The sequence below is a fragment of the Nyctibius grandis genome, chromosome 10 (genome assembly GCF_013368605.1).
Source record: "Nyctibius grandis isolate bNycGra1 chromosome 10, bNycGra1.pri, whole genome shotgun sequence".
In the NCBI taxonomy this organism is placed as follows: Eukaryota; Metazoa; Chordata; class Aves; order Nyctibiiformes; family Nyctibiidae; genus Nyctibius; species Nyctibius grandis.
The window spans coordinates 15806681-15824873 of record NC_090667.1 but is presented as its reverse complement, the minus strand read 5'-3'; the positions used below and the strand labels follow the sequence as shown (position 1 = coordinate 15824873).

General features: G+C 41.5%; 1 protein-coding gene across 2 annotated transcripts in view; it reads left to right on the top strand.

Annotated features, from left to right (window-relative positions):
* The window catches only part of LOC137667576 (vascular endothelial growth factor receptor kdr-like), a 135021-nt gene extending 118056 nt beyond the window's left edge, over positions 1–16965 (top strand). For both annotated transcript variants that reach the window (XM_068408410.1, XM_068408411.1), the window contains exons 28-30: positions 95–173; positions 3078–3172; positions 12358–16965. In XM_068408410.1, the coding sequence (XP_068264511.1) occupies positions 95–173; positions 3078–3172; positions 12358–12568 (385 nt within the window). In that variant the 3' untranslated portion in view covers positions 12569–16965. The remainder of the gene's footprint in view (positions 1–94; positions 174–3077; positions 3173–12357) is intronic.
* The last annotated feature ends 1228 nt before the right edge of the window (positions 16966–18193 follow it).

Here is an 18193-nt window from a genome sequence, read left to right as displayed (position 1 = left end):
GAAACTGAGCTGCGTCAGACGTGTTAATTGAGCTACCAACCGGTGCAGCATCTGCTTGGGTTTTATGCTGACCCCTCAACTTTCTTACTTTCAGTAACAACAGCAAGAAGCGACCACTGAGTGTGAAGACATTTGATGAGGTGCCAGTGGAAAAGGAGAAAGTGATGCATGAGGTAAGTGAGGTGACTGCATCCTTCTCTACCAGGTTCACAGATCACTTGTCACCAGCACCAGAAACAGTTATTCGAGCTTTTCAAATCTGTTTGGTAAGAAAAAGCTTTAAATCAAGCAGAAGATTTGGCCCTAGCATCTCACACATAGGTCTGTGTGACAACAAAGAGGGACCTGCATTTAGCTTAACAAATAATTTAAAGAGAAGTTCATGCATGATTATCCTGTCTTTGATCAGGCTAAAGGGCTTTATATCACATATTTCAATATGTTTTTTCCCCCATAAGAAAATGGCAGTTCACTGGAATGGAGCTTTTTGAAGGAGATGTGTCCAGAACACACTCTGGCTGGCTGAGACAGCCAATAACTTGGTGATGGGGGGGGTATTCAGGTCTGAATGAACAAGACCAAGATTCAAGTTCCTGCTCTACTTGATTCACACAAAGGGCTTTAACCCTGGATTCTCCCCACCCTAAGTGAACATATTTATTGCTAGTTTAATGGCACTGCAGGGTGGGAGGGTGTTGAACAGTTTCATTTTCACTCCAGTGGAAAACAAAAGCTTGGTTTGTTACAGAATGATGGTTCTGCTTGTTGGCTTCCTCTGAAATTACAGGTTCCAAGGGTGCAGGGGTGTTTTCTATGTTTTCTTCCTTATCTAAAAAAAAACCAACCACCCCCCAAAAAAACAAACAAACTAAGAAAACCCAACTCTATGGTTCAGGTACTCACTGGCTGCAGTGCCATATGCAGTCCACACCACTCGCCTCAATGATAGATTGTGTGCCATTAAGGAGGGATCTTTGTAACGCACGCATGTTTGAAGCAGACTGAAATTTAGGGAGGAAGCATGAAGCCCTCAGGAAACCTAGTAACCGAGGAAGAGGGCAAGCATCAGATGGCCAGAGCAGCAAAAGAAAAGAAAGACGGGCACAGTTTTATAGAAACAAGCCAGTCTGTCCACTCTGCTAGTCAGGGAACTGTCCCCCATGCTCCAGCTAAGACTCCCTCTTGGACAGAGCTATTCCTCAGACCAGCTCTCCTGGGAAGGGTCAAGTCTGTAGCTACAACTTCTCCTGGACATATTTCATGTCCTTGACAAATACAGTGTATTTCTCATCTCTTCCCTTGTTAGCACAAATTGATGCCCATTATTCCCTAGCATTTTGCCAGATGTAATTTCTGTACCTTTATCAGTGCATCTTAGGGATTAGAAGGCTTAGAATTTTCTCTGGCTCCTGCATCTTTCCTCTTGCAGGATAAAAATCTGTCCCTCTGAATCACACAAAGCCATTTACTAGATAGATCTGGTATCAGTAAGAGATTACTGCTGCCAGTATGAGCGTTACTTTCCTAAATGCTCCCTGTTCATGGCATTTTAAAGTAAATCCTTACATGAAGGTGGAAAACTTTCAAAAAAAGGGTAACAATACATTAACAGATCAGAAATAAACGTGACATTTCAATGAGGATCTTTTAAAGCAAAATTATGGTGTGATCTACTTTTGGACAAAGTAAGTACTCTTGGGTTACTAAAATTATCCTAAATATCAATACATGAATACTGATTAGGTCATTATTTCACATAGTTGCCCAGGAACTCTGAAAGGGCTCTACCATGCCTTCCTGCAGTTGTGCTATTTATCTGTAGTCTCTGTTGATATTCATTTAACAATTCTTCTGTAAGCAAAGTGCAAAGCAGCACTCAGGTAATTTGTGTCTAGACCACATATTTTAAGGAGAAATTCAAGACAAAAAACAGAGAGAAAAGCTGGCACTTAGCAGAATAACAGCTTGATCTTAATTGCAACCTCGAGACTCAACTTTAAGTGCAGTGGAATCACAATCTCGACTTTAAAATTTATCAAGATAGTTTCATTGGACAGCTCATAAAAAAAATCCATAACCAAAGTACAATGAGCCTTTTATGCCATGTATCTTTGCAAAGCACTTGGATTTGCCAAAATGATACTGAACTTCCACTTCCTTAAAACCTCAATGTTTCTACTAGTGTATTTCCAGTAGGTATTTAGGGTACTTTCTCTCTGAGGAGCCTAGCCAGTATTATTGGATATATTCTTTATGAATTTCTGTCTATTCATATCTCAGCTGTCCTACCTAGATGGTATCCATATGTCACGCTTAATATCAATTTCAAGTTTGAAAATGTCAAATTATTTTCTATATGTTTATTTTAAGGGTGCTCTTTCAAAATACAGCTCACAAACTTTACGATCACAAAAACAAGGCAAATGTTCTCAGGATAAATAGCAGCATTATCAGGAACAGTTAGATAAAAACTGATAATATAGGCCCTGATAAGAGAATGTTCTGGAGAATGGGCTTAATGTCATACACCAACTGGACATATCTATGCATTAAGCACTTTACTAAACAGCACACAACTGAGAGGTTTGATGCAAACATTTGCCCTCCAGTTTGTTGGTTGGACTCTTGTGATTACATAGAAGAGGTGGTAGCTCCCACATTAGTTCCAGTACACAAGTATCAGTATCTAACACTACAATATAACATCTACAGAGGGCCACCTTCTTGGCAGTCTCTCCCTGCTAACTGCATAGACAGGGAGCCCCAGCCTCTACAGGCCACAGGGAAGGAGAAGCTGCGATCTCCTGCCCTCGCTTTGTCTGCTCTGTAGCTGGAGATAGTTTTATAAGGTGAAGTTCTATCAACTTGCCTAAAAGTGATATCATCACAAAATAAGATATCTGGAATTTGGCATTCTAACTAGCTCCTTGGCTTTCCTTCTCTACTGACTTTAACAGTGGTTTAGTCCATCTCTCCTCCCCACTCTCCCTATGGCAAGCCATTTTTAATTTAAAAGTGCTCCATGCTGTCATGATCATTTGGCACTCTGCTGACGTTGTCTTCCTTTTGTTACTCAGGAGTCGGACAGTGGGATGGTGTTGACATCAGATGAGATAAAAAGCCCAAAGAGGCTGGAAATCCGTTCTTGGCCTTATGGGATCATGGCTCTAGCGTGAGTACTTTTGGATATTTCTTTTGAAGACAGTGTCCCATTCAGAAGAACGCTTCCAAATTTTGCCATTTTGTTTCCAATTCAAAAAGGAAAACTGTTGGACTATCTGAACAAGCAACAGGGAGAATCAACTCTGTATTTCAGTCCTAGAACTGAAAAAACATGGTTAATGTATTTTAAGATCAAGAAAGTTATAATGTAAACTTTGCTTCCAGAAAGAAGTTGAACACAAACCAGCGTTGCAGGTCTCTGAAAGGAATGCTGCACTGTTGCATTTAAGTTACAGGAAGGCTAATTAACATGAAAAGTGTTGATTCGCGTGATAAAAATGAAAAATCATTTCATCAGCTTTGAGCACATAATATCTTGTCAATCAATTTAACTCTTCTTCCAAAATGCCAAGTTGCCTCGGGATTCTGAATCACGTTCAAAACAATACGACAGTGCTCTCTAGTGAAGCTGGTGTCCCCCGTTCATGATCTGACCTCCTAGGGCAGAATATTCTGCACACGGCAAATGATAGGAGCAAAAGAGCTGAGAATATACATATCTACGTTAGCTGTTTCTTGACTGTCTCTCCAGTGTTCTCCTTTACTGATGGAACACAGTTTGAAGAACTTGATTTATTAATCCAGAAAATAACATTTAAAATTATATCAGTGCCTAAGAAAGAACTGTGATTTCTACATTTACCTTCATGATCCGATGAATTATATTGTTCACATTTGGTTTACAAATAGAGGCTGTGCCAGTGTTTGCTATATGTTTATCATTCACAATACAGACAATCAGAGAAGAAGAAAAGCAGATATTTAGCTAAAGCTCAGAGTTCTTTATATTTCTGTAACAGTCCGGCATAGGCACTAGTTGCCCTAGTAGTGACACAGGTCTTCTCCACCTTCCTAGAAAAGTATAATAACAGCAGGAACCCATTTTACTGAATCAAGTGTCAACTTGAAGAATTTCAAAGAACAGCTACCCGAAATATTAAAAAAGAAACAGTTCTGTAGCAAGGAATTCCATGTCTATTCAGTGAATTAAACTAATTAGACTTTTACCGAATTGCCTAGAGTCTTCTCTGAAACTTATTGATGAGATTTCTATTAGTTTCCTCTGTATTAAACTCAATTGTCTTTCCCACCAGAGCAATTGCTTGTTCTACATCAAGTCACCATTTTTCTACATTAAAGAGAAATGATAGATGAGAAAAATAGAGTACAATTTCTGCATAGTATGGGAGAGTTCACATGAGAGTGCATTGTCAGAATGTAACAGTATTTCAGAGGGGCTAACTCCCTCAGAGAGAAAAGCAAGATGGAAGGAGCTTGCCTTGTCTTTTCAGGCCTTAAAACCACAAATTCTTACATGTTTGAAGGCAGGAGAGAAGGAGAAAGAGGAAGAGGGAAAAGGTTACGCAAGGAAGGCTGGCGAGCCTTGCAGCACTAACAGGGAGCATTCAAATGCTACAGATTCTGCTGGGTAGGAGTGCGACTTCAGGAATAACGTTGCTCAGCAGTATTTCCCCTGTAGCACTGTCCTAGTGTTGTACCTGTTGGGGGATTAGCAGATATCTAGACAGTTCCATGTTTTTATCCTATGCACATGCTGAGAGGATTTCTGCACAGCACACTGCATTACTATGGAGACCAAACGGCACCAGCTCTAAAAAAGGAGCTCAAATGCCAGGAACTGCACTACTATGATGCTTTACCTGGGCTGATTTACCTGTCTTTTCTGCACGATGTCATGTTGACACAAATCCAACACATACACACACAAACAGCCTCCCCTATAGGATTTATCCTTCTAAAGATTTCTGTCAATCACCTCTGACTGCTGTTTCCCCTACTGCATTTCTCCCATTTGGATAAATAGTTGGCAGAGGAAGGTTCTCTCTCTCCCCCTTCCAGGCTTTCTGCTGAAAATCAGAAAAATCAACATCCAGACAGATGCAGAAACACAAAAATTCCATAGCAGCCTGTTCTTGTGAGATTTCCAGAAAAACCTTCTGAACTGCTATCAGGCCCACGGGGAGTGACCGTGAAGGAACACGGCTCTGCTGGGTTCGGTGCGTCTCTGCCTGACTCACACCCTCTGGGGCTCTCCCCATTTACAGTCAGCACTTCCATTCACCGTGAGATACCTGATACGTGCTGTGCCAGCCAGACTACAAAAGACCAACGTAACAGATGTCCGCTATAACAGCAATCCCTGCAGCAAGCTGTGTTTGTTGTCTCCTTATTCCCAGGACCCTAGCTACCATTGAATGGACAGAGGTGTGCTTTTTCTTGGTCACATCCTTCACTGAGTGTTTGAGGTCCAGCTGAGAAAGCTATTTTGTCAGCTTCTCTTTTTGTTAATCTTGCAGACTCTCATTGGTACAAATAACATTTTACATAGTCGCAAAGCATCCTGATGCCCTCTCATTTGAGGACACGACACCCCTTGACGCTCCTGCACTGCTAACTTGAAAAACAAGCCTCAAAAGCATATAGAACAGACTAGGAGAGGTCAGAAGAGAGTGCTGGTTTAATAGAGGAGATAAAGTCACCCTTGTTAATTGTGTATCTCTCTCTCTAAAAAACATTTACCCTGGATCCTTTTCAAACAGTCTTTCTTTTCTAAAACAAAACTGTTCAAAGGCTTAGCATGTTTTCTAAACCAGGGTGGCTGCATTTATTATTTTGGCCAAAACCTTGCCGTTTATTTATCTTGCATTCATTTCTCTGTCGAGTTCAAAATTTGGCAACACTACACACTATGGAGTGTCAGTGTCAAGAGTTTATTGAAGATGAATCTGATACTCTGGGCCTGGGACCACTGTTAGACTCCACTAACCACTTCCGAGCTCTAAGCATTTTATGCTGCTAAAGTATAAAGCCACAACAGTGGCTGTAGAGAGGGACAGAAAGATTGACCAGGACAATGACACTGGAGTTAGCATTCAAGGAATTGCATTCAACATAGAAGGGATTTAATGATGGGATAACTCTAGTGTCAGGGTTCATCTCATACTATTAACAGGCTACTGCCAAGCACCGCTTTAAAATTCTCCCAGAGACTCTACAATCAAGTTATTGTTTAAAGTTGTAACAGGTTTGATACCTGCTCAGTTGTCCTCCCTCCATCCCTTTCCCTTCTGCCCTCCCCCAACCCAATTACCCTCAGTTGCTCTGAAATGATTTATCTGGTTCTGGCCACGTCCCATGACACCAGCTGACTGAGGCTCAGCTGACACGCTCTGGGCTCTGGATCCTGCATCCACGTCACATCACCGAGGGCTCTGCCTTTGCCAAAGCCAAACTAGGCCTAAGGCAAGTCAATAACATTGAAACAAACTGATTTTGCTCAGGCACATCAGACATTCATGTCCAAATGCAAGGTGGTGCCCAACAAAAATGCAACCCAGCTGACTGGGCTAGAATCGTTTTGCACCATCTCAGCAAAATGAGGCACGGAAATATGTTTGCTCCATAGCAGAACTTAGTTTCAGAAGATTTTTCTTGTGTGATGAGCATGCTGAGATAGCAAATGTACTTACTGTTGTGTCATGCAGCACCTTGCACTATGACCTGACTTGAGCTCTCCAAAATATAAGTAACTTTGAATGAGTAGCTACTCAGGAGTTATGCAAGCCACTTTTTTCTATGATTCTACTATATGCTTACAGTGGCAAGGACTAAAAGGAGAATTGTGCAGGGCTGTGGTCCCCAGCTTGGTTTTGATTGCGGTGCTTTTCATCTCACTGCGTTCTGAGTGCTGCAGCTACTGCCAGGAACAGCTGACCAACTTTGCCACACATGCAAGGGGATGCATACTCAACGAGCGGGTGACTTTATTCGAGCTGTACTTTGTATTTAGAAGTGTTTCAAAACAATGAATTCTTGATCCCCTCGAGTTGTGCATGCCAGTAGACTACTGCTGCACTAATACTGCCAGAGGGGAACTGAGGATTATATTCTTACGGCACAGCACCCCGTCTAAAATGTATTAAAGCAAACTGTGAATCAGTCATAACTATCAGAAGAAAAAATAACCCTTTTACTTCTTTCATTGCAGAAAAATTAAAAAACTCAATCACTCTTACTCTGTGCCTCATTAAACACCTATGAAAGCTGTTATAAAGCCCTGAAGCTCCTACATGTTATTATGAGATGCGATCACACTGCCGTACTTGGCAACGCTCGGCCCAATTTCTCATCTTCCCCTAAACACAGCTTCTGAGCAAGGCCAGGATTTCTATGTGGACACAACAGTCTTAGTTTTTCCTATTGAGGGCAAGATACTTGGGCATCTTATCGCAAAGCAGTAAGAGCTGCTCCCCAGCACTGGGAGCAAGTGCTACCCTTGGTACTGTAGTCCCTCACTGGATCGGGTGATTTTCTTACAGTCTTTCTCCATGCTCCTCTTCAAGTCGTTGACCCTGAGATTTAGGTTAATAGAAACTGTCTCCCTCTCACATCAAATGAAGAGCTCCAGTAATGATCTCCCAGCTCTTTGATGATTTCAGTATTTTTCTACCTCTAACCAAAATCTCTGGTTCATATGGTAGGACGAAAAAGTCTCATTAGGTCATTTAGGCCTTCTAGCTATTACAGGATTATCCTCTGTGGTATCTTCTAAACAATTTTTGACACCTCTCCAGAAAACTTTTTAAAAAATTATGAAAGATTAATTATTATTCAAACTAAGTTTTCCTTCATCTAGTTTAATTCCTTCATCTGTACCAGAAAAATCTGACCTAGCACAGCAAAAATGGGAGCTGTTAACGGCGCTTACTGCCCCCAGTACCACACTAAAATGCACTTGTCCAAGCTTGTGTCTGGGTCATGAGACCTACTGACTATATTGTCGCCCCACACAGACACACTGCACGTCCATGCAGTAGCACAGAGCCTAAGCTCTGTGACAATCAGGCTGCTTGATGCACTCCTACTTACAGACCTGGCAGGCTTTCAGTTGCCAACACTGGGTCCACACCAGTAGGTTCCTCCACCTCATTTGGTTTTACATCTAACAGACTCAACACTGGCACCAGGCTCGGGGACACTATAGAAATACAGCCTGAAGCGTAGCAGGAGTTGCTGGTAATTATGAACGTCGCTCTTCATTGATTTGCTGCTACCTATTTGCATTCTTCTAATCGTCTCGTATTGGTTCCTCCGGTGCTTTCACCACTTTGGTACTTCCCCCCATAAACCTCCTTAGCTCGTAGGTAGCTTTCTGAAAGAGAAAACCCCAGTGCTGTGCCTTGGCTAGCTCCAGTCTCAGCCTATGAAACAAGGCTGAAGCCAGCTCACCACATCCTGCAAAATGTCTCCCCAACCAGCACGCCACAGAAACAGAATCACAGAATCACAGAATCAACCAGGTTGGAAGAGACCTCAGGGATCATCGAGTCCAACCATTGCCCTGACACCACCATGGCAACTAGACCATGGTGCCCATTATGAAAGAGGGTCCTTTAGGTTCCAAACCCTGTTTGAGGTCAGGAAATGGCAGTGTTCATTCTCACCTTTCCCCTTATCCTGCCCCAAATGGTACACGTTCTTGCAAGGACAAACGAGTTTTCAGGTTGGTCATTGTGTAAAATGTGACCAGCTTGGGTCAGCGAGCAAATGTGTCTCAGCTGAATGTCACGGTATTCACGCGCCTGATCTTCAGTACTGTGCCGTGGTGAGAATACTAACAGTCAAGTGGGACTGGGCTGAGACAGCCAGAGTCATGAGCAGATTTATCAAAACTGAACACCTCCTTTATCGCCTCCTGCAGCTGCAGCACCCCGAAGCCAGGCAGAGGCAAAACCAGTAAGGAAATACCTTTTGGGGCAGTGTAATGCCAACCCAGGAGAAGCACTGAACCAAGGAATGGCTAGCTTTTAATGAAATTATTTAATTATTATTAACTTCTGTAGCTGCATAATTATGTGATTTATCAAATCTAATGCCTTCAGTCAGAAAATGTTTATCAGTGGGGCTCAGGGAGCATTTTTCTGTCTTGTTCAGGGTAGTACAACTGGCTCAGAGCATAAAGGGGTTTTTGCTTTCCTCTGAAGCACCAAGCACTGACCACTGCCGCAGGCAAGACTGATGTCTGATTCCGTGTGGCAGTTTCTATGTAGCAAACGAGACTTCAAGGACAGACAGAAAAGGGATGCTGCAGTCTCATTTTCCAATATACAGTCCAAGCATATGTACATTTCTCTGTGGCTGAGCATGACCAGAGTAGATTGAAGTGTCAGTAATATAGAGCATTAAAAGGAAAAATGCAAAGACCCTTGGACAGCTTTAATTTAAGAAATGCATTTAGATGAAAGGAATAGTTTTGAAAGTTAATTGCATTTTGGTCTGCCGTAAGACAGCTAATGACAAAACTTGCTTCTGACCTAACTCATCAGCTTTCTGTCTTTGGAGCAAATATTAGATGTCAGCATTTAAGAGTCCTTCTTCAAACACCAGCGTGATTTCAGCGATAGGCAGAGTCATTCCCAGATACCCAGTCTCCTGATCTACAGGGGCAGAAACCCAACAAGAACACTTGCTGGGAGTCTACATGGGTCTGAAAATTTCCCATTGTGTGACCAAACTAAACCCTAATAACATTTCTTTTTCTCCAGCACTCTGAGATATGCAGGCTGGGGGCCAAGTTAAACAGATACTTTCAAGCTTCTCTCTGTCTCCACTGACAACTTTAATACTGGCAAATTAGAAGCCAGAGCATCCGTGGAATTGTCTGACATGAGTCAATAGAACTGAGCAACAAAAAGAAAAATACATAAACAAACAGTGAAGCAAAGTTGTGGTTCCATTGCTCAGGCCAGGGAAGAATTTATCTACAGAGAAAGTGTGTATGTATAGAAAGGGACAGCTGCCAAATGTAGGGTATACAGAAGAAGTTTCCACTCACATTTTTCTCTGGACAGCGAGGAAAAACTTAGATTGTGAAAGCAGAGTGTGCTACATTTTTGTTGAAGTTCTCAGGGTTACTATTTATTTTAGAATTTCTGCTCTGGCGCTCAGCAGGTTTGGTTTCAATGCCTTGTGCAGTTCTAAAAGCACAGTAACATTAGCTTTAATCTATAATCTCTGCCTTTGCATTTGAGAAGTCACAGAACCCAAGCTTGTTCTAGAGATGCAAGACATGGTGAGCTGGCTCTTACAACTCAGGGGTCCTGGGGTCACTTCCTAGGGACAAAGCTAGAGATGCAAACATGCTGTGGAAAGCCACCACAGCACACTAAAATCAGGCCAAGTACGAAGCAGCCAATCTCCCATTGCAGCTGATTAGAGTTGCAGCAGTTTGTTATGTCCGAATTTGGCTGAACATATCAGCTCCTGGCTTAGAATGACTGGATTCAGGGACTATGATAGAGTATCACCTACTCTACACACTCCCCCAAGAAGAGAACTACAGGGATATAGAATTTACAGCTGGACCCTACAGGCTGTTCAATGAGGTTGTGCACAGATCATAAACCAGCGTTCTACTCTAGCCAACGCACTGCGTTATCCGTGCACACTCATGACCTTTCCAGAATTAGCAAAAGTGAAGATACTGACACTAGTTCTGTCAGCCAGACTGAGAATATCTGCAGCATGTGGGAAAACTGAAGCTTTTGACAGGTTCCAGAGTCAGAGGCAAGATAACACAACTTCTAAAGTTACGGTAGCGTCACCTAGCAGGACATGTTTACGCTTCCAGAGTTGAAAGGAGCTAGATCTACTGTACGCTACAATTCTGCCATGCCAAGCATCAACCTGCTCCTAAGTCTGCTGCAGTTCTCTCTGCGGTACCATCACAAAAACATGGCAGCACACACTGTTGGTGTCTTGGATCTGCTAATTTTCCTATTCATGATTTTTGTTCCCCTTCCTCCAGTTACTGTATCTGTCTCTTAGCTATTGCTTTGTTTCTTGGAGCAGGAATTGGCTTTGCTTTCTTTCTAAAGCACCACACTGAATCCCTGATCAACTGTTGCGGACTGTAAGCACTGCAGCAGTACAAATAAAATAAGTGTAATGAATTATACAATTATTTGATGAACTGTTGATTATTTGGATTTGGTTTAGGGTCATTAGAACGTAGCTTTAGGCTCCTTTAAATACATACGAAATATACACACAAAGTGCTTGAGCACTGCCTGGTTTTAAATTCTCCCAGGCACATGCATAAGTCAGTCTGAATTGAGACAGGAGCAATGCCATAATCAGTCTGTGAGTGAGGCTTATTCCAAAGAGATGCGTGTTAAAAGGTCCCTAAGCACAGCAGAGAAGTTCAAAAGCCATTCTCACATTGGGATCCTTTTGAGAACCAACTCTAAATTATCCAGACCTTTTCCAATTAATTCCTCAGATGGCAGAAACCAGGCTTAACAAACATTATTTTTAAGGCAGCCTATGACAGAAAGTACCCTTTTTTTCCTCCACACTTGCTGTTCCTCAAGGTCACCTTGCGATACAAATCCTCTCCAGGGTTCTCCTACTTTTAACACTGAGGTTGCTCTCTGTGTGATGCAAGTTGCTTCTCTCCCACCGTCTTCATCACCTATAATAAGGGAAGACAGCAGAAAATGAAAGCTGGCTCTCTTTAATAGCATCAATTGTAGGCCAGCAGTTGTAATGTTGAAAAGCGCTGCCCTTCACTACCGTACTGCTCAGTAATTTTACAGGGCTAGAGAATATAGGAGAGATTTTGCCCTGCACTGCAAGAGTGTGCTCAACACATGCTCTTGCTTTCAGTATCGTTTTAAATTAGAGTCTGTCAGATTAGTCATTATTTCATCCTTTATTATACTTAAAGAAAAGTCATAGCCTTCAGTTCTGCTTTCAGAAAAGTCAAATTTTTACTGACCTGTGTCAGAACAATGAGAGAGAATATTATTGCATGTATAGGACAGGTGCATTTATAACTAAGATATATATAGTGCACTGAAATGTCATAACCTAAAAAGACAGGGCAACAGGACGCCTGGATTTACTCCTAAATCTACTTTTAAAACACTGAGTTATTTGAAATACCTAATTCAGTTCCCTTATCCAAGCTGTAAAATGTCACTGTTTTACAGGATGCTGCAAAGGTAAATTGAAATGATTTTTTTTTTTTTAATAATTTTGACCATTAATTACACACAGAGACAAAACCTCACAGAGACAGGGTCAACATATCATATTGTTTGTTCTCAACAGGCGGAGAGCTGTTAGCAAGAGCAAAGAGTCCATATTATCTGATCACGAGCGTGAGGCTGTCAAATACCAGCCAGCAGTGCAGGTTGAAGAGGACACCATGGACTTCACACTGGAAGACTCTGTTCTCCTTCCTATGGATCCCAACCTGGAATGCCACAGCCCACCTCCAGATTACAACTCCGTTGTTCACTACTCAGCCCCTCCGGTGTAATCAGCCCAACCTGACACAGGGCATCTTGCACCTCTCAACCACGCTAGATTCTCACGTGCCTCCACGCCTGGATAAGGAGGCTGGGTAAAAATGGAAGAGAAATCTGACAGGACAATGGTTCATATGTTTCCTCTGGCACATCTCTGATGTGAATAGAAACATTTAAAGAGCATCTTCTTTGCTATCTTTAAAGGCCTATTGCAACATATGGAGTAAATTAAAATTCTGTCTATCAGAATCGTAAGTAGGAGCTGTAACCCAGAACTGCCTCCACTCCTTCCTCCCCCAGCTGGGACTGTTCATTGGCGTTTGCAGATTTACAAGTTCCTTCATTCACATTTTACTCCATAAGAGTCACCAAGAGTCATGTCAAGCTAGTTGTGACAACAAGATGCATTCTCCTGGTCCTGCACACATCCTGCAGGGATCGTTTAGTACGATGCTGTAAGGGATCAGTTGAAAACAACAGCCATACACACTAACGTTTTGCTTTTGGAGAAACTCCAAAATTGAAACATCATTCTTAACTTGGGATCTCACCTTCCGTAAATATTTCTGAAGTATTTTGAAATCCAAAATATTTTGACTACAATTTGTGATTTAATAATTTCCACTGCCTATAGGATACACTCCTAAAAATGATATGGCACAGAGAAAGCAGACAGTACTCATGTATCAAGAGGCAGGCTGGTCTTTTGGGCCATCAGGGTGTACAACGTGGTTAAATCTGTTTCCCTGTGTTTTCTCCTTGTTCAAACAGCGATTTATTTAGCATACATGCAATAGGGAACCTTGATGGAGATGCATCTGTAATGATTCCAAGGCAAAATCACTGCCTTAAATAAGAACCTTCTTAAGCTTAAATAGACAGAATTTCCCAACGCACGTTTGTGTGAATGTGCATAAAATACTCATTAACAACATGAGAGTTACACATAGATGCACATACACCCTTGAGGCACCAGCAGGGTAGTAGCATTTTTATGTTTCCTTTCTGCACACAGGCTATTTGCTAAAAAGAAAAAAAAAACAAACCAAAACATTTCCTTTGGATTCTGTGGCAGATGCCCAGCAGTTTGATCCTAGGAATACTAGCCCACGCTAAACTCTAAGCATATGTGACACATATTTGTCTCTGACTGTCTTGCCAAGGTAAATACTGGTATGATATGCAATGTCCTCTGCATCTAAACCCTTCACGGGTTCATGGTAATTCAAAGCTTTTTTTGCAGGCTAACCATGGAGGACTGAATGGATCACAAAATTCTCACATTGGAGAAATTCAAAGTGTGTTGCCCCCTGCCCAAACGCTGTGTGTGGCAGGGACTGCCCGTCTGCAAGTATGTGTACCCAGGTCCCACGCAAACCCCACGCGTACTCACAACAACTTCAAAGATAAGCAAGTAATCCTTGTCTTTTAATGTGCTATGTAACAAGCAGAGTTGACTTTAGAAATCCAGGAAGGACAAAGTATCTAGGCTGCAACTAGAAAAAGCAAGGATGAGAAAGATGTTCGTTGACAGTGAAGGCTATAACCTCCTAAGTTACAAGCCTAGATCTGTAAATGACTTTCTGTGCAGTTTCTTCCAAGGTCTGCACAGCCCTTTCCTTTTCTTCTCAGACTTGACACTGATTTGGCTTTTTCAGAGAAAAAGAATTTTTCTTCATGATTACAAACTGAAGGAAGAAAAAAAAATCCAATACTTGTGAAACAATTATATTCCCTTGGCAAAGACAGCCTAAACACCCTCACAGCAGTGAAGAAAACATTTCTGGATGATGGGTTACAGTTGGTTACATTGAAGTAAACACAAACAAGCCTCAGGTATTATCAAAGGGGAAAACAAATCTCCAAACCCCACACCATGCTAACTGTGAATGCTGAAGCATCTGAAGTACAGGCTCTTGGGAACTGCACTCCCTTCTCCTTGACTTCAGATTCAATGTATTAAGGAAATCGCCTCCAGTAACTCACGAGCCCCTTGTTCACAGTGGACCTGCTGTGGTCTGTAGTTGCTTTATGGCCATTTTTGCACTTCTTTCTATTTTAGTACCTATGTATTAAGTAGAGCTGGTCAGATAACAGAAGAAACTACTGGGAAAGAATTCATCTGATGAGCCCCAGAAAGCTCATTGGATCAGTTTTTCATCAAACAGCCAATTAATTATCTATAGCTCTGATCAAATAATCCATCACTTCTTTTGGAAATAATTTATTCACGTGGCAAAAAGAAAAAACGGTTCAGACAGTTTGTCTGGCTTTACTGTTAAAGGCATCAGTGCAAGATGGTTTGTTATTGTGCGTGTTCTGTAGAGTAAGAGAATGACAATGTTTAAAAACTTTTGCTTATAAACTTTAAAATAAGTACATATAGGGAAAAAAACCTGCAAGTATGCTCTCTATTTTGAAAAAGGATGGGAAACACGTCTGCTTCTAGGAGAGCTGAGTGTATCATCTCTCCTCTGTACCAAGGATGGACTGTAGAGGTTTCTCCGAGACCAGAGGAACACAAAGCACATTCCCCGGGTGGGACCCGAGCGGACACGCTACTGGAGCGCCGGTAGCCAGGTCCCTTTCTGGCTCTCAGTGACACGTATCAGCCTTTCTGCATCGTGTGAGATGGTGTGAAAACAGAGCGCAGGCTCCAGTGCTCAAGGCACGCTCGAAACCACTGGTTGCACCGACAGCCCCCTGAACGCTGGGCACTCCTCTGCGGTGGCAAAACCAAGAGTGTCTTGAGCAGCATCCATGGCCATTTCTTCAGAGAGCAAAGACACCCTCCGAACCCGCAACCACGGCCTTCGGGTGTTCTGGAAATGGCAAGTGACTGACATTTGGGCACCTGTGTTTCCAATGTTTATTTTGAGTGGAAGATTTCTTCCTCCTTATAGTAAATGTAACAAGCAGAAGTATTGCCTGAAAAGTATTATTGAACATATTATTGAACATATGTCTTCTATTTTATTTACTAATATTTTGTTTGTCCTTTTCTCTCCTCCCTTAATTTAATTATTGTTCTTTTCTTACAATGATGTATATAGTTTACCCAGTAGAAACAAATATAGCGATTCATTTATGTGGTAAAATTTGTAACATTTTAGTCAAAAGAGAAAGAGATACCCAGGCATAACAGAGTTAAGTATTGTTACTAAACATTTCACTAATGCTTGCAGGCCAGGCTCCAGTTTACAGTACCCTACTAGCGCCATTTCATAGCTGTTCTCCTCTTGGCTGTGAGTATCTCTGTCTCTCACTTATTCTCCACATTATTTAGTTTCAGTTAGGAAACAGGGATCTGGAGGAACCTGGCAGGTTTATCTCATTCCTGGAAGTGTCACCGTGCAGCTCATGGTAAAGGCGAGGAATTTCCACTGCCTCTGTTTCAGTTGAAGGCTGGTGTATTGGCTAGAGGATCAGAAGGGGCCAAATTGTTTAAATGATGTGATGTTTATTATTTTTTCAGACTTCTCAGGGATTCTTACTCAACTCCTGTCAGCCACCTGCTTTATCTAACCTGACTGAGCTCAATGGTATATGGGATTAACACGTACCTTTGTTTTCTTTAATGGTGCTCACTCCTACTGTTTTGTCCTCTTGTAACCCCGGAGAATTAGGGCAAAGGAACTCAGAGCTCACCACAGAAAGGTGTTGTCTTCTCTCCAACAGTCACCTGCCACGTGGGTGTGCAAGGATAATGCCTTCACCTGCACGTTATTGTTCAGGCTGGGGTTTTTAATAGCCTGGTTTCCTATCTCCTCTTTTCTCTACTTCTCATCTATTTCTTGATATTTGTTCTTCACAGCCCCTTTGGATTGCTTTTCTCTGCCTTTTGAATAAGGTCAGCTGTAGCACTCATTTCACTCTGCTGTTCCCTGTATATTCTGCGCTTGCAGAGGCTGAACTAGACAATCTAAAGCAAGCTTTTTTCACATTAAATTTTTTTCCAATATAGGCAAGGAAAACTACTTTATATTGGTTTTTTTGGAAGCCCCTCTGTATTCATATCGTGTTAACACAGAACAGAGAACTTGCTGGACTCGGTCATTCGGGACCCCAAGCAAATACGATGCCATAAGGGCCACGGTTACAGGACGAGTAGCGAGGTATGCACTGAGCAGTGTCCCGTGTCCCACCTAACAATCCTGTGCCACAAGAGCCAGTACATCCTTTTACTCAATTCATTTTTCCTTAGACCTTGAGTTGTCAAAGCAGCTAATGAAAACTGGGAAAACCCTGTAACTTGGGACTTAAAGAAAATAAAACACTAAGGAATGTTTGTCTGCCATGTTCCTGTCTGTCTGAAGAATGTATGCACTGAAAACAACGCTTTCTTATGTAGTCAAAAATTGTACTGTATCTATTAACCAAAAAAATAAAAAGATTCTATATTTATACAGCCCAGGGCTCCTTCGTGTCATCTCTTGGCTTGAAAAGTGTTGTCCTTGAAGCAGAATATAAATAAATGATGCAACAGTTTTGAGAGATTATTACAAGGCATAGATCTCGTATTAATTTCTACAGGGAGTTCAAAACTTGGACATAAGCCTGCCACACTATCACTGAGGTGATAGCTCAGAGGTATGGAACCACTACACTCTCTTAAAAGATTCACAGGCCTCAGAAAATGCTGGCCCAATTTGTCGGAGAAATACACAAATCCAGCTGCTGCCAAGAACAGTCCATGAAACACAGAGACTGCTGTCTTATTAAATTTATAAATAAATAAATGGGGCTGAGATAGAAGATAGACTCATAATTCTGCATTCTAAATAAGACCCATGTTCACCAAAGCATGTAAGTACGTAAGTCTGTGAAGATAATCTGCAGAACATGGTAGCATCTGGGGGTTGTTCAGATTTAAAATTCCAGGAATTGTGTTTCATTTAGCTTACCATAATGTTCTAAAAAGAACACAATTAAATAAATATTTCCCAATACACAGCCCCAATGATGTTATTGAATTCTCACCTGAATAAACTCTGCACTGTTGAAATATAGAATATTGCTTGCTCTTCTTTTGTAGCTAAGGTCTAACACTTTGAAGGCGGAGGGAAAACATCTCCCACCAACAGTCAGGTGCAGCAGGCATGCCATGTTCCTCACCAGCTGGCTAATCTGTCTGAAATACTATTTCCTATTCCTCTTTCCATTTTGGTGGCACAGCAGGTAACTACTGGCAGAAAAATCTTTGCACATTTTTACAGACTGACAAATAAGTTTCTACTTATGTCTTAAAATAAACACTGTTATTAGGAAAAAAAAAGTGTGTTCGAGTTTCAGAGCCATTATTCCATTAGCACAGTCTTAAAAGTTATTGGTCTGTGTATTTTGCTAGTCACATTAAAACTATGAAGCACTCAAGTCACTTCAAACATTTTCGTTTCTCTTCATTCCCCATTCCAAACAGTCCTAGAAATAAGTGTCTAAATTATACATGTCATTTGAAATGCAGCGATCTCCTTTCATCCACATAATGAGCAAGAACACTCTTCTCTGTAAACTATAAAATGTTTTAGCTACTTATATAATGCATGAGTCACTGCATGCTAGGCAATATAGAGGCTCCTTTATGAGGAAATAATGTATTAAATGGTGGAAGGAAAATATACAAAATTAACTCTGAT